This window comes from Lonchura striata, chromosome 4A (assembly GCF_050655825.1).
Source record: "Lonchura striata isolate lonStrDom1 chromosome 4A, ASM5065582v1, whole genome shotgun sequence".
NCBI lineage: Eukaryota > Metazoa > Chordata > Aves > Passeriformes > Estrildidae > Lonchura > Lonchura striata.
Genome location: NC_140742.1, coordinates 17,938,350 through 17,962,845, shown reverse-complemented (window position 1 = coordinate 17,962,845; position 24,496 = coordinate 17,938,350). Strand labels below are relative to the sequence as shown.

General features: G+C 45.4%; 2 protein-coding genes across 4 annotated transcripts in view; one reads left to right on the top strand and one right to left on the bottom strand.

The window, feature by feature from the left end:
- The first annotated feature begins 14 nt into the window (after nt 1-14).
- Nucleotides 15-13,117, top strand: LOC110467866 (serine/threonine-protein kinase PAK 3). Its single transcript, XM_031504821.3, has 12 exons — nt 15-1,601; nt 2,488-2,537; nt 3,385-3,483; nt 3,919-4,072; nt 4,985-5,048; nt 5,822-5,870; nt 6,754-6,866; nt 7,723-7,840; nt 9,110-9,209; nt 9,327-9,523; nt 10,829-10,966; nt 12,078-13,117. Exons 1-12 carry the CDS (start codon nt 1,499-1,501, stop codon nt 12,204-12,206), a joined length of 1,314 nt encoding a protein of 437 aa, XP_031360681.1. The 5' UTR covers nt 15-1,498; the 3' UTR covers nt 12,207-13,117.
- The window catches only part of LOC110467895 (calpain-5), a 60,675-nt gene continuing 41,494 nt past the window's right edge, over nt 5,316-24,496 (bottom strand). For 2 of the 3 annotated variants that reach the window (XM_085570533.1, XM_085570534.1), the window contains exons 10-14: nt 23,351-23,473; nt 21,202-21,404; nt 20,432-20,553; nt 16,976-17,112; nt 5,316-16,155 (exon numbers count right to left, since the gene is read on the bottom strand). In XM_085570533.1, the coding sequence (XP_085426659.1) occupies nt 15,973-16,155; nt 16,976-17,112; nt 20,432-20,553; nt 21,202-21,404; nt 23,351-23,473 (768 nt within the window). In that variant the 3' untranslated portion in view covers nt 5,316-15,972. The remainder of the gene's footprint in view (nt 16,156-16,975; nt 17,113-20,431; nt 20,554-21,201; nt 21,405-23,350; nt 23,474-24,496) is intronic. The other variant, XM_085570535.1, reaches the window with a different exon arrangement.

Here is a 24,496-nt window from a genome sequence, read left to right as displayed (position 1 = left end):
GCAGCTCTCTGGGACCAGTAGTTATTTATTATCTTGGCTAAAGATGCCCTCTCACTGCAGAAACAGCTGTGTGACTGCTTCTCTCTTGGCAAACATTGTATTCTGACAAAAGCCTCAGTGTTTTGCAGAAAAATCCCTTTGCAAAGGACATTTATTGTTCTGGTTTGAAGGAGCAATCCTCAGGCTGAGCAGAGACAAGCAAGATTTCTCCAACAACTCCACTGTCCTCACCTGCCATTGGCAGTCCAAGATAAGGCTGCAAAATGTCACTAAAATCTTCCAGGAACTGATTTAGCAGAAATAATTTTTTAAGAGCAGATTTTGATGGAGATGGCATTTCATGCAGATCACTTTGGTTTGTAGGTAAGAGCTAGTGGAACAGAGCGTGTGATTTCTTAGTATTAGAAAAAAACCTCAAAAATAGCATGTTTGGCAAAAGTGACAAATTAGCTGCAATAACTGAAGTATCAAAGACAGTTACTGATGGGATAATTTGGGTTATTTAAGTCTGTTCTGGGAAAATGAGGATTAGGAAGAGGCATAATTAAAATATGCAAAGCCGAAGGGGAATAGAGAATAGATATTAAGTCACTTTAAACTAGTAATTCATGAGGGGGTGGAAGGGAGAGAAATGGATGAAATGATGCTCTGAAAGGGCCCTGATATTCCATTGTTGCAGAGAGAAAAGCTATTCAGAGCCTGAGTACCTCTTCTGTGCACACAGAAATTGGAGAGGAGAAGGATTGAAGGGAGCTGATCCTGCAGGGTTCCCTCACACCTACAGGAATATGTTTTTGTAGGGACATCAGGAGTCTTCCAAGCTCTGTTTTCTGTACACTGACAGCAGAGCTCCAGGAGCTCAACCAGGAGAGTCCTTAGCACGTCAGTGTAGGACTGTGAGAATGCTGAAAATGAATTCCAGCAGGGTGGGGTTTACCCTCTAATCAGACAGCAGAGACCATTTCAGCAAGGTGTTTTTGTTCCTCAGCCTCATAAGTCCAGTGCAAAGCTCCTGAAGGCACTGTTTTGTCTACCAACAGAAAGGAGTTTTGTAATGGAACCACCAGGGAAACGAGTTTAGCCTTAAATCCTTACTCCCTGGAAGTTCAGTGTTGATTTCCAGGCGAGTTCCACGCAGAAATAGGAGCTTTGCATCAGGAAGAAGGCTGACATCTCACTGCCTTGAAGGGATGTCAGGCTCCAGAAGGAGCAAAAGCTGCTCGGGAGGCACCCGGAGCCATTCCAGAGAGTGTGACCCTACAGCGCTGCCACTGTGATGTCAGGGGCCCGCTGGGGTGTCACTGAAACGTTGGCAAGTCCCCGCAGCACCAACAGGACACTGCCACTCCTGCAATCCAGAGCTCCTGAATCCTCCTGCTGGCATTCCAGCAACATCTTCTCCTCCAGGAGCTCTCCGTGAGCTGCCTGCAAGCCAGCCAGGGTTTTATCTGGCTTTTGGGCTATGCTGCTCTGCAAGTTCTAACACAGATCTGCAGAAATGATCCGGCAAATCACTGCCACAGCGTGTGATTTTCTGTCTACCACATCTGCAATCTATTTTTATCCAGAAAAACCCTGGCTGGTGATAGCTCATCTGAGGAGTAAGTAGTGCTTTTCCCAAGGTGCAGCATATCTGGCTTTGGGATCACTGTGTTCTTTCTGCTCTTCCTTAGGAAATGAGCTGATTTTGGAACAGAAATGCCAGTGGGATGCCATTGGTTTGGTAGACCTCCTGTCAACAGCTTCTGCTAAAAGGCGTGTCTCAATGGGGACAGCATTTGGAATGTGGGGAGCCCTGTGGGGGTTCCATTCCCTATGCTCAACAGTCTGGAGAGTCTGTAATTCCCTCACCTTGCTGCTTCAGCCAATTTCCAAAATGCAGACTGGAAGAGCTTGTCAGAAGTGCTTCTAAAAATGGTGCAATTATCTTCAGAACTGAGGGAAAACATCTTTTTTTCCCCATAATTGGGGGATTTGACTAACAACCTGTTCTAAAATAGAGATGACCTTCATGAGGAAATGTAACTTCCCAACAGTGTGTGTTCCTGAACCCAGGAGCTGTTCCTGTGCAGTGTCAGAAGAGAATTCTCACTGCTAAGGGGATTTTGGGAAAGCTTTTCTAGGGAAGCACTTTCAGCAAGCTAAAAAGAACCAACATAGGCAATTTAATAATAGGAAAAACAAAAAAGGAAAACTTTAGCTCTTGGGCAGAGCAGAATCATTGACTATTAATGAGCAATTTACATTTTCCTGACTGAGTTTCTATTTATTTACTGGTGAAACAGCACAAAAATTAGAAAAATATAGAAAAGAAATTCTGGTATTTTGTCCTGTTCTGTTGCTCACTGTGGAAAAGAGCTGTTGCTCCTAGAGGGATGTTATGAAATAAAAATGCTCTCTTATTTGGGCTGACTTATTCCATGGGGGATGCCCTACAAGGGACAGTTTTCTAACAGCATCTGGTTCATCTTCTCTTGCCCACTGCAGATCTCATCACCCAATTATCCAGAGGCAGATACAAAGCAGTCCATCCTTTGGTGAGTGGGAAAGGAACCTTTGACATTCCTAGAGTTTAAGAACTGTGGAGCAAGCTGTCAGTGAGCTTTGCCTGCTCCAACAGTGTGTCAGCCTGAAAAAGTGTCCATGTCTGGTTTTGCAGCAGCAGCAGTGGGATCCCTCGCTGTTTCCTCCATGTCTGTTCAAAGTTTTTAAACAGATTAAAGTTGCAGGGAGAAGATTGTGGTTTTAGCCATGGTGGAATATCTAAATCACAGCAATTTTCAATACTGTATAATTGCCTCATTTTAATTTAATTTTAACAACTTAGAATTCCCTTTCTATCAAGTTTAATGCTTTATCTTTAGTACAGGTAGATATACAGCTGAGCATAAATAAGGTTAAAATTGATAATGTGACTCACTGGAGTAATTGAAAGAAAGTTTTAAATAACAATCCACACATTAATGTTGAGTTGCAATAATAATCCTGGAGAGAGGCATGACATCCACATTAATATTGGCCAAATTTATTAGGGTTAATATTAAACATTTTAAATAGAGCACCAGTGAGATGTGAAGTGTAAAATGATGCCTTTGATTTGCTTCAGTTCTCTAAGTGGTCTTTGTGACAGCTTCAAAGCAGTTGGGAAACAGCAAATTTGGGGCAATGATATAATGCTCTGCCCCTGCAGAGCAGCAGCTGGGGCTGTTTCAGCCCCCCATAATTTACAGATATTTAAATTGTGACACGTGCAAGAGAGAACTGAGGCTCTAGTGCATGTCTAGATCAGTTTCTGATGTCAAAGCAGCAGAAAGTTGTGCGTAACTATCAAACCTCCCAAGTGGCAGAAGGGAGATTCTCACTCCTGTTACTGACTGTCCCCAGGCCAGAACACTGCCACCAGGACCTCGACCTCTTTCCCTTCCTGCACAAGAGGATACTGAGAGGGAGAGGGAATTTGCAGCTGTTGCCTCAGCAGAAGCAGTAAGTGCCAGCTTTGGTTACCATTGGTGCAATTTGTAGTTTCCGGTCAGACAGCAGCTGCCATTCACAGCTGGAGGTGCTGAGGGCCGGAGTCCTGCCATGACATTGTGCTTCACCCCAGCCACTGGCACCTGGAAAATTGGTTTTGAACTTCCCTTTTAGACATCAGTTTCTCTTGCAGGATACAGGAGAAATTGTCTCCTGGATGTACCTGCCCCTCTGCACAGATTATTTGAGAAAATCCATGAAAATTGAACATGAAACTGGCCGTGAACTTGTTTTGTTTTCGTTCATTCAGTTTGTGATGTGGACAGCAAAAAACAGATTAAGTGCACTGGATGTGGCTGACAGGCATCTTCCTGAGGGTTTGCATTTGGAATATGAGCTCAGGAGGTCCCTGCAAGCTCCCTTCCTGACATTAATTTCTCATCACAGATCCACACGAGCTCTCTGCTGGGAGCTGAAGATGCGGATGATGAGACGTTTCTCATGTCTGACACCCTCAGCAGTAGCGCGGGCGCTCTGGACAAACCCAGGGTCTGGCTGCAGAAGAAATGCCAGCTGACAGCAGAACTGCTGCAGCAGCTGAGTATGTGTGCTGTGCCTCGAGTCTGGTGTGTGTGTCCCCACTTCAGCTGCACCAAAGGGACAGGGGAAGCAGGAATTCTCTCTGGCCATTCCTGAGGGCAGCTCAGACTGGGTTCAGTTTCTCTGCGCTTCCATCTGCGCTGAAGGCAAAAGCAGGGATGGTTTCTTATTCAGCAGAAAGTGCTTGGACCTAGTGAATGAACTTCTGAACTCCTGAGTGCTGATGGCCAAATCAAGCAGGATATTTGGGCTCCTAAATTCTCTTTAGTCCCCTGACAAGTCATTGGAGGAAAAGCACTTCATAGCAATTAGATTGATAACAAGTAGTGTGGTCCTTCAAATGGCACAGGCAAGGTTATCATCAGAATTTAGCCTGGTAACGTTTGATGAAGGTCCTGGATCCTAAAGCCCCATCATTATTGATTACTACATGAGATGCTGTTCTTTAAAATCATAAAGACTGTCTTTTGGCAAACTGCTGAAAGTTGGGAAGCTCCTCTCCTCTCCTGGAAACACTTTGCACCATTTCTTAAAAATTAATCCCAGAGCCCAAAGTGTATTTAATCTTCAGAAATATTAAACCTTTTGTTGACTCACACAAAGGGTTTACTCCCAGGAAAATAAAGGCCATATTGTTTTAGCTCTCCTAAATGTTTGTAGAAAACAAATTCTTGCTTTAGTACCTGGTCTTTCCTGATTTCTGTCTTCTGTGGATATTTCTCCTGGTGCTTTGTTTCCTGTCAAGTAACTCTTCAAAGCACTGCAGAAAATCAGGCGAATCTGCGCTTTAGCGCTACCTCTGTTGTTGTTGTTGCCCACAGAGGGCTCACAGCCAGACAGTGGGGCTGCATTTTTAATCTGCTGGAGGGTGGTGTCTGTTTGAAGTGAGCATCCTACATTTCATTTCTTTCAGGGGGCATTGTGAATGAGGGGGACCCTAAGACCAAATACACTGAATTTGTTCACATTGGCCAAGGGTAAGTCCAGTTCAGTTACTCCTACAAAGCCACGGGTTGGGCGTTTTGCTGCTGTAATAGCAAATGTGAATCCAGGCAAGCTCCAAACATGATGTGGGTTTAGATCTTCCCATCTCAGTACAGGTCAGAATTAATAATTTTGGTCAAAAGGTGTTGTCAAAGAAAACTCAATACTGGCAGTGTCTTGCCTGCAGCATGAATTGGGACCTGAAAAATCTCCCATCCCTCAAACCTTTTTCCCTAAAAGAGCACCTTACCACCCCACTGTCAGATAAAATTTCTTAATAACATTTATTTCAAATATTTTAGTTAAAAAATATTTGGTAATCCAGAATACAACCATGTAGTTTAACAATTGAAACCAGAGGTGAAATAATAAACTCTCACACTGTCATAGGAAATCCCACCCTGTGTAGTCTTGCAGCACACATTCCCTGGGAAAAAAATACACAGACACAAAAAGAAGGAAAAAACCCAACATAACAAGGCAAAATGGAAAAAAAAATAAATTAAATATTTCTCAGTTTTTATAGGCACACTCTCCCCTGCTCTCAGGTTTTGAAGCTCTGTGCTCTAGCTCTTTTTCTTCAGTTTTCTTCTCTGTTTTCCCTTGGACACCTTGCATGACAGAGGGCTGCTGTGCTGCTGTCTGAAGAACAGGTGAACCAAGGGCTTTTAAAACACTTCATGCAGCAGAGATCTCCAGTATGCCCTGGTTTTCACTCCCAGCACCTAACCTGCTTCTCCTTTTTCCACTGCTCTTTCATTTCCAGGGGTTTCGGGACTGTTTACAAAGCCATCAACCCAGCTACAGGAGATGTGGTGAGTGCCAACACCCCCAGCTCTTCAGGGCTTTCCCATTTTTGTGCAGCTCTTCAGGGCTTTCCCCTCTGCTGTGAGCTCTGCTGGAGCTTTGGCCAGTAGAGCTTTCCTGGGCAGGCTGTTCCTCAAGCACAGAGCAGTGGCAGCCTGCAAAACACATTTTGGACAGACTTTGTTCTTACTCAGCTCCAGAAGGAATGCAAGAGGGACAGTGGTATCTTTCAGAGAAGGACATAATTAAGGCTTAAAGTACCAGAAAATGGGTTATATCTTTAGAAACCCAGAAAATGATTGCAAATCTGAACTGTGGAGTTCAGATTGCTCATGGAGTAGCAAAATTGAAGTTCAAGATGTCAGAAACGTTGTGGGATTGTAATTTTTTTGTGTGTGTATAAGTGCTATGATGTTTTAGGCTGGGATTTTGTCCATCATGTATGAACATGCTTTTTTTTGCAACCAGGACCAGCAGCAGTTGCTGAAATAGTGGCCAAACTCCATAGAAATGCTGAAGGATTCACAGCTGCTTTGATATATTTTCACAATCACAAAATCTGTGTGAATAATAACAGAGGTGATAAACTGAGGCCATCAGGGAAGAATGTGGGTGCAGAGTGTAGTCAGAGATTTGTGGGTGATAGTTTAGGGAAATTTTTGCAGAGTTTAGAAGGCAAAATTTCTCTGGCAAGTGTCATGTAAGTGGCAACAAAGCAAGTGGAGAAATCAGCTGTTGTCCTGTCACTTCTTGAGCCCTGGTGTCTGATCACAAGGTTTCAGGGCAGGTGGCACAGTCCAGCCCCAGCATTCCAAAAACTCTCTCTCCATGGCCATTGTGCTCTCCTGCAGCAGAACTGCTGGAGCCCAGTGGTCTCCAATTTCATTTCAGGTGGCCCTAAAGAAGATGCCTCTCCGCAAACGGAGCAGAAAGGAACTCGTTGTCAACGAGATTCAGGTCATGAAGGAAAACAGACATCCCAATATTGTCAATTACATAGACAGGTGAGTGGTTCTGGTGTTAGCATGGGAATGTTAACAGCAAGATAAAGGTTAAATAACCCCTTTGGGCACTGGCAGAACTGGAGCTCTTTCTTAATTCTCTATTCATCTCCAGTGGATGGCAGGAGATGGCCTTGGGTCTCCATTAATCTTTTCTGGTGTATGTTGTTGGAAACCTCTTTTCAAAAACCTGGATGTGCCACATCTTGCTAAAAAAACAGCCTGTCAGTTCATTACCTCTGTGTTGTTTTGGGGATTTGGTTTTTTCAGGTTGATCCTATTTTCTATGCCTTAACAATAAGTGCTGATAAACCATCATAGAAATTATCTCCCTTGGGCTGTTCCCACCATTTTCCATTGCTGTTGAAGCCAGGAAGACTAAATTCTTATTTGCATAACCACATAATTTGCCAGATTTTACATAGTTTTTCCTGTTTCTGACTGTACTTTGTTCATGTTTTCTAAATGGTTGGCCAACGTCTGTCCTCAGTGGTGCAGAGCCTCCTCCCATGGGTAACTTGGGAGTTGTGTTGCCTTGTTCCTGGAATGAATGGTGGAACTGATAAATTAAGATAATGACTCAGCTGATGGCAAGTGTCCTGGTTCCAGATTGATCTCTGCTGTTACTAAACTGCATTATTCTTGTTTGCCATCTAAGGCATCTCCTTTTTCATGGATTTCATGCCTTTCTCATTTAGACTGCGCAGGTTCCAAATACTCTGTAGCCTACAAGGAATGTCTCTCCATTTCATTCTGCCTCCATTTAAAAGTGACCTGGAAACAAAACTCCTGTGCAATCTTTTCCACAAGGTCATTTAGCTGTGCACATTCACCTCCATGCCTTTTTTTCTTCTCTCAGCTACCTTGTGAATGAAGACCTGTGGCTTGTGATGGAATATGTGGATGGAGGCACTTTAACCAGCGTTCTTGTCCAAGTCTTTATGGAGGAAAGAATGATAGCTGCTATCAGCAGGGAGGTGAGGGACCCTGCTTGTCCTTCCAATGCCTTGGACAGGGTGGGACAGGAGTGACTTTGTGTTAAGAGCTTTGCTTCAGTGCTGCTGTGATGAAATGTAAAATAAAGAAGTGTCTTGGTTTGAAAAGGCAGGTGTCTAATAAGGAAGGCAGGAGCTTCTCTTGAAATGGAAAATGTAAACCCCTTCTCTCTGAATTATTATAACTTTGAATTAAGAGGCTCTCAGGTAAAGATATGCGTATAGGAATAAGTTCTTTGCAAGAAAAATTAAAAATATGAATGCAATAGTACACTGCCAACAGAACCACAGGCAGTGGAGGACAGGCAAAGTCTTGGAAAAGATGGGGTCACTCACAAAGATGCATTCTGTAAGAAATGGACTTAAGGAAACCCCAAAAAGCCGTGCCACAAAATCACAAAGTGTACCTAGATCCACACCTCTATTCTCTATGGCTCTTCTCCCTTAACAGAATTCCCTTTTGTCAGAAGATTTGGCTAGGAAAAAATTCCATTTTTGTGAGGTGTTGTGAACTGTTTTTACTACTTGTAATAACCATCCTGGGTCTGAGTATTCTTGTAATGCAATGCCATGCAGCAGAGAACAGGTCCACTTTATAGCTTTGCCCTCAATATTTGTTACTCATTGTTTTATCATCTAAATATACATTTGCAAGATGTATGTCAACCTAAGACAAAATGCATCTAAGTGAGCCTTCTACCAATACAACTGCATTTCTTATATTCTGTTATACACTTTTGTCATAGTCTCTTTTTAAATTTATTTAACATTCTAAACTTTGCCTCATTAAACTGGAGCATGTCTGCACTGCATTCTTGGCCTGTAAAAGCAAACATGCTCGTGGCAGAATTTTAAACTAACAGCAGATTAAAACAGAGCCTCATTTCTCACAGTCCTCAGCTTAAAAGGAGAGCACTGCATCCCAAATGGTGTTTGCTTCTGAAAAATTACTAATGTGCTACTCCCAACTCTGCTGTTGAGGCCAACATAAAACCTCTGTCATGCCGTCTCCCACACAAAAGTAATCTACTTCATAAAGGAGGGAGAGATATTTTCCTTTTTGACAAACCCTCCTTTTTCACCTGGATGGAGAGAGCAGAACCACTGCAGCCATTCTGGCTGGGTTAGGAATGGACAGTCTATGTCAACAATTGGTGTTTCACCTAGAAATTAAATCTTTTAGGGCCATTTCCTTTTCTTGAGTGATGAAATGAGGTTAATTAACTTCTACCCTCATGGGTTTTGTCTCAGTGCCTCAAAGCCCTGGATTTCCTTCATTCAAAGAATGTGATCCATAGAGATGTCAAAAGTGACAATATTCTTCTTGGGATGGATGGATCTGTGAAACTGAGTAGGTATTCTTGGTCAGGCACAGCATCCCTGTGTTCTCAGACGTAGAGTGGAGAATTCTTGTGCTTGGTTTCATGGTTCAAGCTGGTTTTGACAGTATTTTTGCTTTCCTCCTCAGCTGATTTTGGCCTGTGTGCTCAGCTGACCCCGGAGCGGAGCACACGGTGCACAGTGCTTGGCACTCCTTACTGGGTAGCACCAGAAATCCTGAAAAGAAAGGAATATAACACCCAAGTGGACATCTGGGCCCTTGGGATCGTGGCCATTGAAATGCTGGAGGGGGAGCCTCCGTACTTTAAAGAAAGCCCTGTCCAGGTAAGGTGCAAGCACTGTCATTTTCCACTGTCTTGCCAGTCAGTGCCATGTTTTGTCTCCCATGAACCAAAATCCCACTCAAATCAGCCTGAAATACTTCTACCAAGGCCCACTTCTAGAAATGTCCCTGCAGAACATCTCATCAGAGGAGAAGTGACCTGTGCCAGTGCAAAAATGTGCCTTTTTGGCCTTCAGCATTGCTTGAGTTCCTCCTGCTGTGCTTGATGTCTCCCTGAGTTGGAGCTGGGAATGACAGCAGCAAGTTTCTTCAACTGGGAAATTATTATGAAAAGCATTACAAGTGTATCTGCAGGCCCAGAAGTCTTTTCAAATTCTGACCAGTGCCTTTCAGGGAGGGTCACTGGTTCTAGTGATGCCATAATTATGTATTACCCCAAAAATTTCTAAAAGTATGTTTTAGCAAAGCTACTTGTAGTAAACATATTTTGAAGTTTTCAGTTTTAGATCCTAATTCTTTAAAATTAAATGATGAGTTCTCATACCAAACGACAAAGGAATAGTGGAGGAACGTGTATGAGGATAACATCTCATGACTATTAGCTGAAACCAGGTTAAATGCTGCACAGTTAGTTCTTGAGGAAAACAAAATTTCTGGAGATTTCAGTCTTCCACTGTTTTTGGAAAAGCTCAGTAACTTTTCTTGGAATACCACTTTTGGATTGGTTTTGCCTTTTATAAGGCAGCAAACACAGATTAAGAGAGTTATTTCCAGATCCCGAAATACTCTGAGTTGGGAGGGATCACCAAGTCCAGCTCCTGAGTGAATGGCCCATCTGGGGATGGATGTTACCAGAGCCATGCTCTGACCAGCTGAGCTACACTCAGGGTCATTATCATCACTGCTCTGGAGTGACACTTCCCTGCTTCCTTACCCTCAAATGCTGAGAAGCCCTTGTGCTGCTATTGGACACGATATGAGTATACAGAAGTTTGGTAAGTTCAAAAGGGAAAAAGCCAATTTTATTTCTGACTTCACAATATATAGGATTCCAAAAGTGACAGTGGATTGGAGGACTGCTAATTCTCCAACCCCACTGGTCAAACCATCAATTCTCTCCTCCCACAAAGAAGAATGTAAAACAAAGCGTGAGAACTCCAGTAAAATTATGTAACCATCAGAAGGCATAGAAAACTTTCAAAAGAACTATAAAAGAAAACACTTTTTAAAATCAGGGCAACACCCCTGAGCCCCTTGAGAAGCGCCAGGAGCTCTCAGAAAGCCAGGAGGGGCTGCGGTGGAGCTGTCACCCCAGGGATGGTCAGTGGCTGTCCCTCTGTCCCCAGGCTCAGCGCCTGATCGCCCGGAACAGGTACCCCCCGCTGAAGATGCCCAGCAAGATGTCAGTTCTGTTCCACGCCTTCCTGCACTCCTGCCTGGACACCGACCCCAGCACGCGCTGGACAGCCAGGGAGCTGCTGCAGGTAAAGGCCCAGCGGAGCAGGGGACTCCCCTCACCAGCTGCCCTCCTCTCCTGTACATCCACACTCTGCGTGCTTTGCAAAGTAGAATCATAGAAGAATTTGGCTTGGAAGGGACCTTTGAAGTCCAGCTGGTCCAACCTCCCTGCCATGAGTGGGGACACTGGGGGCATCTTCCACTTGATCAGGTTGCACGGAGCTCTGTCTGACCTGACTTTGGATGTTTTCAGGGATGGGGCATCCAACACTCCTCTGGGCAACCTGTGCCAGTGTTTCACCACCCCTAGCATAAACAATTTCTTCCTTAGGCCTGAATCTCTCCTGTTTTCATTTAAAACCATTATCCTTTGTCCCTTTACAACAGGCCCTACTAAAAATGGTTCCCCCTGAAGTTTGAAAGGCTGCAGTAAGGTCTCCCTGGGGCCTTATCTTCTCCAGGCTGAACTATCCCAGTTGTCTTGGCCTTTCCTCAGAGGAAAGGTGTTTCATCTACCCTCTGACCATGTCTGTGCTGTATTTTGGGAGTGCATTCAGTTTTAGCTGGTGGCAAGAGAGCTGCAGTAGAATGGTGCCAGGTACAGAGGCCCAAAATGGTGTTGGTGGAAAAGGAACCCAGTCCCAGCCCAGCAGTGTGGGAGATTTGGTTGTTCTTGTCTTGGTGCTGAAAACCTGCACCTCAGTGTTCTTCAGAACAGCACAGGCCTAAATCCTAATGGGACCAACATTTCTTGGAGGTGCTGGAGTTCCCTGTGGAACAGCTTGCCCTCATCTTTTCTGACAACTAAAGCAGCCCCTACCTTTAGAAAAAAGGAACCTAAGTGAGTCCTTTGAGTTTCCTGAAATGAAAAAAGTCCCGAGGCAGCAAGTGGCATTCCCAGAGTGCTGGCAGGGCCAAAATCCCAGCAAGCTGAAGACACCTTGATAAATTGATTAATGGGATTACTGGGCCATGTTTGCCTCTGACAGCAAGGTCCTGAATATTAAGATTGAGATGGAGATGGTCCCCTCAGTCCTATTTATGTGTATTTCTGGTAAACAGAGGAATCATGCTTCCTCTTGTGATAAACTGGGTTTGGAAAGTAACAGTTCCTTTCTTTTTTTTCCCTTTGGGCAGCACCCATTTTTACGAACAGCCGTGAGTCTCTCTGTCCTGCCTGACATGATCTGTATCGCCAGGAAAATCTGTCAGGCCATGGAAGCACTTCATGCCAGCAGTGCCAGCCTAGAGGAAAGGAAGGAATAAAATTTTCACTCCTGTGGGAGATTTGCTCCCTTCTCACCCAACGGTTACATTCACTTCTGAATTATTGGTTACTTCTTAAACATGGAAAGTCACAATTATGGGAGTTTTGGTATGGTTTGGAAATGGGGAAGGGTCTCCTTCATTCATCAGCTCCAGACCACGCTGCCTCTGGAATGCCCATGGGCTGGGCTTTGCCCACTTGTGGACTTCTGGTTGAGGAAATAAGTGCAATTGCATTTCCAGACAAAAACAGGTGAAGAATGGGGCAGCCAAAGCATCCTGTTGGATACACACAGTCAGCTGGGACTGTGGAGTGTTTGGAGAATTCCCTGTCCTCCCTCCACCTGGCAGAACATGTGGACACAAAAAAATATATAACATATAGAGATTACAGAGAAAGATATGTATATAACATAGACAGCTAAATGGGGGGTGTGCAAATGTACATAGAGACATAATATACTGGATAGTTACTATATGTATAAATATTTATAGAATATATTATTATAGTACTATATATATAAAGTTTTTATATAATTATATGTATAGATAGTGTGTTACAGAGCTGTGGAAATACATTTATCTTGTACCTTATATTATCCCCTATTCACACCCCCCCAGTAATTCTCCTGCATTGTAGCTCCTTATAGATATAAAATGCATATATTATTATATTATATTATTATATTATATTATATTAATTATATTATGTTATGTTATGTTATGTTATATTATGTTATGTTATATTATATTATGTTATATTACGTTACGTTACGTTAATTATCTCCTTATATATATAAAATGCATATATAAAATATAGCTGTATACATTTTATTTATCTGTAAATATTTTATATTTTATAAAAATATATCATTCTCCTTATATATATAAAATATATCTGTATACACATATACATACATATACATGGGGTGTGTGTGTATCCACATTGTGCATATATATCTATATATATATATATATATATAGATATAGATATAGATATAGATATATATGTAATATTTTTATGTACACTCCGAGGCGCTCCTGTAGCTGTTCCAGAGCGCACAGAAGCGGTACCAGCCGCAGAGGACACGGCGTGCTCCTCTCTCTATAGATAAAAGGCCGCTGTCACCGGCCGTGCCCCGGCCGCGCTCACCCCTGTGCGGCCGGGCACCGACCGCCCTCTCGCGGCCGCCGCCGGCGCAGAAAGCGCTAAAATCGCGTTTTTTGGTAAAATTTTATTTAGCTCACTTCGTATTGAAAAGTTACAAAAAGTTGCAATGAAACATTTTACACCCGTTTCCACCTGTTTTCGTTTTTGAGGCGGCTCGAGTGTGTACATAAATGCAGCCCTTCTCCCCTCGCAAAAAACCAAAAAAACCCAAGATGTTTTCCCACATGTCGATATTGTTAAAAAATTAACAAATTTAACTACCAATGTTAGGAGCAGGCAGCAGCACAAGCCCCTGGCAGCCTGCCCTTGCCTGGCTTCACCTGGGAAGGCAGAAGCATCTGTAAGCCAGCAGAGCCAGCTGTGTGCCCAGGCTGGATCAGCTCCTCCTGATGGGAAAACAAAACAGTTCCCCAAAATAATCAATGCAGAGGTCCAGGCATCCTGCTGAGCCTCCCAGCACTGCCAGTCCCTCAGGGCAGCACTGGCCAGCAGTGCCTGTCCCCATGCCGTGGGGGCAAACTGAGGGGATTGTCTGGAGCTGGCACAATGCTCAAGACTTAAAAGTCACACATCTGTGCTCCCCACCCCACTGACTTCCCACTTTTCCAGGCTGTACTTGCCCAAGAACTGCTGGTCACACTCCCTGTGTCCCACTGATGCTGGGGACAACCCAATACAGAAGCTGAAACAGGGTGGTGGTGCTGGGACTGGGGGCCAGGGCTGTGTGGCTGCAGGGAAAGAGCCAAGGGACGCCCCTCCAGCTTGGGGCTGAGGTGGCTTTGTGCCCTCAGGAGATTCCTCAACCAAATCGTGAGGCAGGGAGGCACAACCCTCTGATGCCATCTCGGTGTGGATCTTTTTTCAGGCTAAACACTGACCCTTGGCCAAGCCAAGCCCTGGGAATGGCCCCCATCCCACGGGAAAACTGCGGGAAGCAGCTCCCACAACCTGGAGCAGAGTGTGAGGAAAAGCAAAGCAATCAGCTCTTGGTGCAGGACTAGGGCAGCCCTGACATCTGCAGTTCCCCTCGTCCCAGCTCTGGTCTGCATGAGACTATGCTTTTAAAAGGAGAAATCTCAGTTTACAAACATTTGTGAGAGTAAGCAGCTCTGAAGCCATGAGTTTACAGAGAATGTCATTTGCCTGTGGGGCTTGTAGTTCACACCTCTGACAAGATCTCTGCTGTGCCAGAGGTCTGAGCCCAAACTGTCTGAAAGAGCTGGATTTAAGTCCTCGGTATGTGCAAGCTGATGGCACTGCAGCATCATTCACAGCCCCACAGAACAACTCTGGAATGTCAGAGAAAGCATTTTCCTACCACAGCAATGATCCTTTCGGAGCCCTGAGGAGACTTCAAAACCTTCTGGGAAAACATTAGCTCTGTCAAGGGCCATTTAATAAATCGCAGAAATGGCATAGCGTGGCTGAAGTGGCTATGAGGCACATAGAATCCAAATTTTCTGGCAGTAAAAAAAAAGCAGTACAGTCCTTCAGCTTCACTTTCCCACCCAGAATCTGCAGCTGTGTAAAATCCATTTCCAAGTGTCTGGCACAGAGCCCTGTGCACTGCCAGGGTCACTGCCCAGCGTGCCCACCCCAGAGAGCTGCTGAGGGAACCCTGCTGAGGCTGCAGGGGAAGGGAAGAGCTGGCACTAGACCCCTGCTGTGAGGGAAATGTGAAAGAACCCATCCTCCGTGCTACTCAAGTGAAACTCCATCAAACATCAGCCGTGCCAGCAATAAATGACAGCAAAATTTTGAGAGCGAGACCTGACAACTGCCAGGGAACAGCGCCCTGGTTTTACAAACCCACCCTTCTCATCAGCTCATTTTCTCCTCCTTCAGGCTGGTGCTACATCTACCAAAACAAGAGGGCCGTTATCCCATTTTTAGCATTATGTGGCTTAAACAAAGCAAGGAGGTTTCCATTACTGAATCTGTGCTCTGAGCAAAGCCACAGCTGAACTGTGATTCAGCTTGGACAGAGATACCAAACTGAGAGTCACCAGCTCGAGGTGGAGAAGAGAACAATCAGAAGGTCAATCTAAGAGCCTTTGGGTGGACAAAGCTCTTATTTGCTGTGGTGTTCAAACAGGCACTGCAAGATTTGCCCCTCTAATGTGGTCCTGGCGAGACTGGTCTTAAGGCCACGAGCTATGACTGAGCTCCTCGAGTAGTGACATTTTCACCAAGGAACAGAAACACCTAATCTGTAGTGAAATTCATCAAGAAATTTATATCCTTCTATGGGAAGGATATGGAAAAAAAAATCCCCACGAATCCCCTTTGTATTTGCCAGTCCCCAAGCTGCTGGTGGGTGCTCGATGGAGCTGCAGCCATTCCTGCCTGCATCCTCAACGATGCTGCTGGGAAGACGCTCCCATCCTCACGAACTTACCTTCCATCATTCCATTTCTCCATGAGCCGGATCACGAGCATAGATATGTATAAATGCGCATTTCCCCCTCTCCCAGCGCCTCTCCGCCCATTACCAGCGCTAACGCGGAGAGTCGGAGGGCTTTCCCCCCCTTTAAAGCGATTATGCGATGATGCCGAGAGGCGGCAGCTCCGTCTGCCTCTGCGGGGCCGCGGCGCTCAGAGCTCGGCGAGGTCATCGCTGCACAGCACCGTGACGCTGATGTGCCCCGGCACCTCGGCGGCCGCCCCGCCGGGCCTGCCCCGCAGCCGCAGCCGCCGCTGCTGCCGGGGCTGCCCGGGCCGCGCTGCCAGCACCGCCTGCCCCAGCAGCCGGTCGCGCAGGAGGCTGCTGCTCCACACCTGCCGGAGGGAGGACACGAGGGTGCTGTCACGCTCCGCCGGCAAGGGGCATCCCCGATAACCCCTTGGAAAAGCAGCGAGGAGGGGGTGTACGCCTAAATTTAGCTAATTGTCTAGAGAGCATGAGGGAGACTCTGGATTTGCATGCTCATTTACATAGACTATGCAAATAAGAAAGAAATGCAGCTTTTCGCTTTCTAGGTCATAGCCTGCCTAGAAGAGGAATAAAAATGACCTTTTTTAGCTCATCAGCAGCAAAACCTACCTACAGTAGCCTGTCTGCTGTTCTTCCTGCCTGTGCCCACCTCTGCACCTCCTCAGTGCTAGAGTTTTAGAGCCTGGCCCACAGACTAGACTGATCATCATCTCAATGCCAAATTCTATTTCTCCAGCTACTGCTGAGGTAAACAGTGCGGTCTAGTTCCCACAGGACTAAAATTCAGGCTAGAAAACTTCTTAGTAACAGCCTGAGCTTTGGTTTTGTTTCAAACGCTGACTCTGGACAACACTTGGCTTTTCTTTGTCTCTGCTTCATCAGGTACCACATGGGGCAAAAGGAATTCTGTAAATTCCATCAAAGCCTTGGAATGAAACATTCCTTGGAATGAAATATGCCTTGTGATCCCAGAGTGCCATCAGCTGGTGTTTGTGGAGGAGAAGCAGCAGCAGAGCTGCAGGCAGAGCCCAGTAAGGGGAGCAGAGGTTCTCCCTCTTCTCTCCTGGATATCAGGCACACAAAGGAACAGCTGGCCCAGCGAAGGCCAGGGCTGCTGCTGTGCTGCCCTCCCTGCCCCGAGCAGCTGCCCTGTGCCTGTCTCACCTGGATGGTGACAGGACTGTCGATGTCCTTCCTGTAGAAGATCACCTGGGTGTTGAAGACGGGGCTGGTGGTGTTGTGCTGCACCGGGGAGCGCCAGCTTTGCTTCTCACACTTGATGAGCACGTAGGGATCTGCTCCTGGAACACAATCAGCAGCACAGCTCTGGGCACACAGAATGGCAGCTGAGCTACCCAGAAACCCAACAGAGACAACCCCCTCCTGTGCCTGGCAGCGCCACAGGACAGGGCACCAGGGCACTCACAGCCACTGCTCCTGTCCAGGTGCAAACACAGAACCATGGAGTGGTTTGGGTTGGCAGGGACCTTAAAGCCCATCCCATCCCACGCCCTGCCATGGCAGGGACACCTCCCACTGTCCCAGGCTGCTCCAGCCCCAGTGTCCAGCCTGGCCTTGGGCACTGCCAGGGATCCAGGGACAGCCACAGCTGCTCTGGGCACCTGTGCCAGGGCTTGCCCACCCTCACAGGCAACAATTTTTCCCTAATATTCAATCTAACCCTCACATGTGACCCCCTGCAATTGTTCAACATTCTAGAAATGCTTTGTTTTTACACTGAGCATTTTTATTTCTTATTAAGGTTGATATTCTCTTTCCTTTACAATAAGGAGCAAGAACCATTTTGGAAACACCAAAAACATTCAAAGAGAATGGGTCATTCAATTTTCTAATTAACTTTTAATTATACAAAGGCAATACCATGTTTTGTATTTCAAAACAACTCTGCCCATTTTTGTTGTTAATGACAGAATACCTTTTTTTTCCACACCTTGCTACTTCTTAGATACAGATTTTAAATAAACCCAGGGTATCTGTAAGTCAGGCTCCTGAGAGTTTCTAACACACTTTTTTCACCATCTACTTGAAAATACCACCACAGCCATAAGGCAGCACAATTTTAGGCAACTTTATCTTTTTAACAAACCATACCCAGATTATTTTCCTCAAACACATCACTCGTTTACAAGATCAGGTACAACACCTCACATGGGCAAACTACACAACAGCTGCATCCAAGGCAGACACAGATTTTGACATGTGTGGCTCTGTGGTTACACCTGGCCAGAGCTGTTTCCCTGACAACGCCTCACACTTCCATGGCAGTAGCAGGATATTGGCTTTTCTGCTGGGCAACTGCCTTCCATGTCACTGAACTGTGAATTCAGCTCTGGGGCAGGGGGTGGCACCAGGCTGTGCCACCAGGGCTGGAAAAGCTGCCCTCTTTGCAAAGCAACTTGGATCTGGATCAAATGGGGTCTTGCCCATCATCCCAATGGTGTTAACAACTTTGTGGGAGGTCAAACAGCAGAGCAACACCCCATCATTAACAGTAATTAAGAGATAAAGAGCATAAGGAGGGCTGGGAAAAGGGCACAGAGCTGAAGAGGTGACAGGCACATCTGCTGGATGGATGAGGGAGCAGTTAATGAGAGGACTGGCTAAGTGAAGGGAAAAGGAAAGAAAATATTTGAAGGAAACATTCAAATTCTCAGCAAGACCTCACTGAGGGAGGTAGAAGGGGGACACAAAATGTTCCTGTACTCATGATGCTCCAAAATGTTCTGACCCCATGATGGCAGTGCTGGATGGGTCAGTTGTTTTAGGAAAACTGGCTCCAATTCCACAACAAAAGCAAGCAGTGGGAGACCACACTGGGGATCAGATGCTCTCAGCTATGGATGGCCCAGTTCTGTGCCTGGTTTATTTACAGGACAAATTAAAAACACTGAGGTCTGCTAGAGCGGAAAAGCAATGTCCTGGTATTGGCCATGGGCTGGGAATGAAACTGCAGCTCTGGCAGGGGAAGGAGGGCTGGGTTCAGCTCTGGGGCACACAGACAGCTCCAGCTCTGCCCTGAACCCATAACAGCTCTCTGCCCTCAGTCCTGGCCGTGCTGTGCTTTGGGAAGTTGTACAAAAGAACAGTGCAAAGGAAAAAGCTGGAATCTGTAAAAGCCAGAAACACCTGAACAGTAATGGCATTTCTAAGGCTTAAAGAAATCTGTTCTCAGTAGTCTAAGGCTTAATTTTTGGGTTTTTGAGAACTGCTCCAAGGATCTATCACCCACATCCTGCAGCACTGCACCAAAGCAAAAGGCTTTCTGGAAAACTTTCCTGAGGGAATTTTGCCAGCTGCATTCCCACTCCTCTCTACTGCTCTTCCCAGAAGCTGGAGAGCTCTGACAGCCTCAGCCACTGGAAAAGGGCATGGCACAATCAGCAGGCACCATGCTGAGACACAAGCACTGCCCTGGCAACCACAGCAGCTTGCTTTGCCTCTTGCAGGTGAATCTCTGCTTCTCCTTCCTTCTGCTTTCTCAGGCTGCTCCCAAGGCAGCTTCCACTAAAGATTCTCTGCTTCCAGGGCCATCACACACCACAGATCTCAACACTCACTTGATATTCTAAGTGGTGAAAAACAATTCAGTGTGCAAATCCAACATGGAACATCAGCAGGAAGACTTAAAGGTGCAAAAGGTGATTTGTTCTCTAAGAGAAACTTGGGGAAAAGGCCTGACAGACAGTAGTGAGAGCCATTTTTAAAACAGGCTTGGGAATGGGTGACAGAAAATCCTCTAGCACAAACAGTTCCTTCATCATCCTGCAGGCCACTGTGCCTGTCTCACAGACAGCTGGATCCACTTCAGAGCATGCTGACTTGGAGAGAGGCACTTCCACAAGGAGCATCCAGGAGAGTCTGGGCCATTGCATTCATCCACTACTCCTAACAACAACAAACCAGCCATTATTTTGTCCAGACAGAGCAATGGATCAAAGACAGCACCAAGGAGGAGCTTTCCAATAAACATTTAAAATAAAAATTAAACACATTTCCTCTGGCCACAAACAGGGCTCTGATAATAACCAGCATTGAGCTGTGAAAAATGAAGACTATGAGAGAGCAGGAGTAGAAAATGAAAAAGCAAATGACAACTGGTCAGATTTCCTAATTAGCTCAACATCAGAAGCTCTAAAGCCATTTTGGTTTCCTTCAGGACACATCCTCTGACAGACACAGTCATGTACAAAGCATTTAACCCCTGTTCTACTTTACCCAGATGAAAATGATTGTTTGAAAACCATGAAGTCCTCCCTGAAGTGCTCTAATAGGTAAATGTAACACACCACATGAGTCTGTGCCATTCAGCTGCCTCCTGGATATTTTCCATTTAGAAAATACACAACCCTGACAGAAGACCCTTACTAATCTCCACAATTAGCTCCTCAGGAGGGTCTGGCTACTCTTGCCCATAACTTGCTGTTGTGCATTCCCATATTCATCTGATCTCTCCACTAAAGCAGGTTTTACAGCAAGATGGAAAAACAAATCCCATAAATCCTCTGTTTGGATAATTTCTGATTGCTTACATATCAACCCAAATCATCTTTAGAGGACTGAAAAGCCAATTCTACTCCTCCAGACTCTCTTTCCACTTACCTCCTGATCTGTCTTGTTTCTGCAAACCCTCTGCAGAGTGGACTTTGATTTGGGTGACTCTGCGTGGGTAGCCACAAAGGAGACTCCAACATGTCATTTTAGGCCTATCTGCTTTCAGCTCCCTGAAAAATCATGGAAAAAGCAACCTAAGCAAAGAATGTCAAGCAAATAATCAATGGTTGTGGAAATCTGGCATTTTTAGAACATGAGATTTGTAGTTTTTCCCTCATCTGCAGTGTTTGAATTCTGTGGTGCAGAAATGACAGATGTAAGAGATAAAAATAGAGCAAAGAAAAGTAAAACAAAATTGTGATATCTTTCGTGTGGAAGCAAAAGTGGTGAAAAAAAAACCAATTTTAAATAGTGGAAAATACTGTCAAAGCAAGAAATAAATGCAGTGGGCCTGATTCATGAAGCACTGGTTCTACTCTTGCAGCAACCACTGCTTTCAGAGGAGGTGGTCACAGAAACAAGTCCCAGCTGTAGCCACAAGCACCAGTGCTCAGTGTCCTGACCCACAACTGGGGGCCACTACAAGAACTGAACTAAAAAAGCCAAAAGTCTCAAAGTGAATCATCCAAGATGTCCCTGACTAAACATTTCCTGACCATGCACAAACCTGGAGATTCTCAGAGGTGCTCCTGATGTCTCCAGGGCCCAGTTCTGGAGCCACATGAGCCAGTGAGTTGGAGAACAACCCTGCAACCCCTTCCACAGAGCTGCAGCCTGTGGGCTAAGGAGGATCTCCTGCAGCTGTGAGTGGAACTCACCTGAGTTTTGAGGGCACATCTGTGTAGAGCCTGAGGATGAATTTTGTGGGGACACCTGGGATGAAGGTGGTTGGGACGAGGACGTAGCGGCCTTGCTGGAGGCTCCTCCTCAGGAACACGCTGCGTGTGTTGGAGTAGGGGGACGTGGCCACTCTCTCCTGCACCGTGAGCTTGTGCAGCCTGTACCTTCTGTTGTCCTCCACCTGCAGCAGGAGAGGGGTTAGTGCCAGCAGGGACAACAGGGCAAACGGGCAGGGCTCTCCCTGAGCTCCACACAGCTTTTCACACAATGTGCAAGAAAGGCAAATCATTTGGCAAGTGTTTTCTTGTCTGCTTAAGCTGTGGCAGGTAGAAGTTTGGGGCTGGAAAAGACAGGAACCCACTGAAAGAGATGATGTGATGCTACTGCAGAGCTTGGAACACTTCCAGAGATGGACACACACCTCAAGGACTGCACCTGTCCAGACAAGGCTGAGATCCTGTGGGAGAGGTTTTACAGCAAAAACTTCTGTGAGCCAGAGAGAAGTTTGATAAGAGGATCCATGTTTACCCCTGAAAGAATTTCCTACCAAGATTGTTGACACAGAAACCAAGAAAGAAAGAAGAGAAACCTGCAACTGCCTATTCCAATAAACATTTTGTTTGTCTCTCGTGAACAATGAGTAAAGTGTAAACTGATGAGATTTGTAAGAATGTATAAAAAGCATCCATGCTATCATAAAAACAGTTTGAAGCCTTCTGAAAATGCAATGTGTTGCTTTGTATTGTGACATCTCAACTATGACAAGATCCCTCTGCCTCTCTTCTCTAGCCTTTCACAGCAGGCTCCCAATCCAGATGCACACAGCTGGATTTTCCTTGCCCTTCCTGAATACAAAAACCACAGAATAACCATGCATGTTTTGTTCTAAGCCCTGAAGTTGTGCTTAACTCTTCAACATCCTCTCCAGGGCACTGGCATTGCCAGAGCACAGTTTAAATCTGAATCTTTCTCTCAAGCAGCTCCTGGGGCAAAGGCAGCCCTTCATTCTTTCCTGGCAGCTCTCTTCCCAAGGCCTTCAGTCATGCTAATGAGCCTGGTGTGTTAGAATATATCTAAAATAGAAAAATTATTGATCAGAAATAAAAATAGAGCACTGAAGCTTTTCACTGAAGGTGTGATTTTCTTTTTCAAGCCTTTCCAAATGCATGAACAAGGGAAATTATTCTGCTTTCTGCAACAACAGTTTTCAATATATGTGGTTAACAGGTGATTGGCAAATCAGTAGGTGTGATGCAGATGTCAGCAGATCTAACCAACTGTGAAAAATTGACTTGTTATTTTAGAGTAGGACCATAGATTTCATGTAGTCCCAGGAGGTGCAGCAACAGATGACAGAATTACCCCAGTCCTCAGTGAAAGAGCAGAAAAATTGCTGTTTCTTTGCTTCCCTCCTCCTCTGAGTTTGAGTGTTTTCATTTGACTCAATTTGCCTTGAGAGTGCAATTGAATTACCTTTTGGGATCCCTGTCGTTCCTTTTCCCATATATTTATTTCCTGCTCACCAGTCCAGCTTTTGACAACACTATTTTTCTAAGTGGCAACAGGAAAACTGCAGACTTTTCAACCTAATTCTCCTGATTGTATTTGCTGGTGAAATGGAGGCAGAAGAAAGACAAAAAACCCTCCAATTTAAGTATTAATATAATTTTTCCTTTCTCTAGAAGTTTGGGGATAGGAAAAACACTTAAAATTATTTTGCAAGGGGCAGAAATTATTTATCTCAAATAAATTAAATGTATTCAAACAGAGTTTGAGCTGAACTAAATTTAGTTGAGTTCCCAGTTTGAGTGCAGTGTCCACACAAAGTCTGAGCACAGTGCCAGACCCCAGGATAATCCTGGTATATTATCTGAAAGATCCAGTTTCCAGAGTAAGTGCCCAGAGCCCACAGGCAGTAAGAGAAATCTATGCCTGAATTTGCACGTGATGGGAGAGAGAAGGGCAGGAAGGTGGGAAAGGGAGTAGGAATGGATGAGCAGATAAAAAGATTATCTAGATTTATCTATCTAGAGACAAATCTCTATCTGGTGAAGATCTCACTGTCAGGGTGAAGCAGGACTGAGCAAACTGAACAGCCTTGCACCAGGAGCACAGCTGGCTGCCTACCTTGAGGATTTCAAAGCCAATTGTGATGTTGTCTCCTTTCCCTTCCTTCTTGTACCTGCGGCGATCCTCCTGCTGCAATGACACCAACACTTTGTCCTGGGCCTTCTTAACATCAAAGAGGTACTGGGAGGAGAGAGGGGAGAGAAGAGCTGTTGGAATTACCTCAGGAGGCTGAGGGTAAAGCCATCACCAAAGAAATATGTTGGTTTAGGTTGGAAATGGGGGTGTGTGTTCTATTCCCACCTGTCAGATCTGGGGCAGCTCTCTGCTGTTCTTTGGGCAGTTTTCTTTATCTCTCCCACAGCCAATCCTCCCTCCAGGAGATCTCTGCTGTTCATGGGCCATTAATTATTAATTATTTCCTGTTCATGGCCAGTGAGTGTCCCTGCATGGCTGAGAAAATTCCATCATCCCATGGAGAGATGCTCTGCCCAGGGGAGGAGCCGAGCATTCCTACCTGGATACAATCTGAGTTTTGGAACACCACAAGCAGCCTTATCCACTGAATTCCCAAAGGACAAGATCTCCATAACCACCACTGGAGCTCCAGAGGAAAGCTCCCCCCTTGTGCAGATCCTGCTCCAGCAGAAGCACAGCTGGCACTGCAGGAGGGCTGAGCCCCCCTGGGATGGGGCTGAGCCACCTCCCTGACCCACAGGGGACAGGGCTGCTCTGACTCTGGCAGTGTTTGGTGGTTTTGTATTATTGCATTTTTATTTTTATTTTTCCTAATAATGAACTGTTATTCCTGCTCCCATATCTTTGCCTGAGAGCCTCTTAATTTCAAAATTATAATAACTCGAAGGAGGGGCTTTACATTTTCCATTTCAGGGGAGGCTCCTGCCCTCCTTAGCAGACACCTGTCTGTTCAAACCAAGACATATGTGCATACGAAGGAGGAAAATGGGAATACATTTGAGGGAGGAAGGAGAGTTCTCCATGGAACAGATTTTCCCAGCAATTCACAGCTGGAAAATGAATGTTAATCAAAGGGATCTTACAATCAAAAGTATCAGATAAACAAAAGGAATTGATGAAAATGGCAATCTTAGTGACAGGACATAAGGAATGACCTTCAGGTGAAGCAAGGTAGGTTTAGACTGGATGTTAGGAAATATTCTCCCTTTTGAGGGCGGGCAGGCCCTG

Bases quoted from the DNA above. Each gene is read 5' to 3' on its own strand.
- LOC110467866 (XM_031504821.3), top strand. From the start codon at position 1,499: ATGATCCGGCAAATCACTGCCACAGCGTGTGATTTTCTGTCTACCACA. The intron at 1,602-2,487 runs GTAAGTAGTGCT...TGCCCACTGCAG, and splicing joins GGTGATAGCTCATCTGAGGA to ATCTCATCACCCAATTATCC. The intron at 5,049-5,821 runs GTAAGTCCAGTT...TTTCATTTCCAG, and splicing joins TTTGTTCACATTGGCCAAGG to GGGTTTCGGGACTGTTTACA.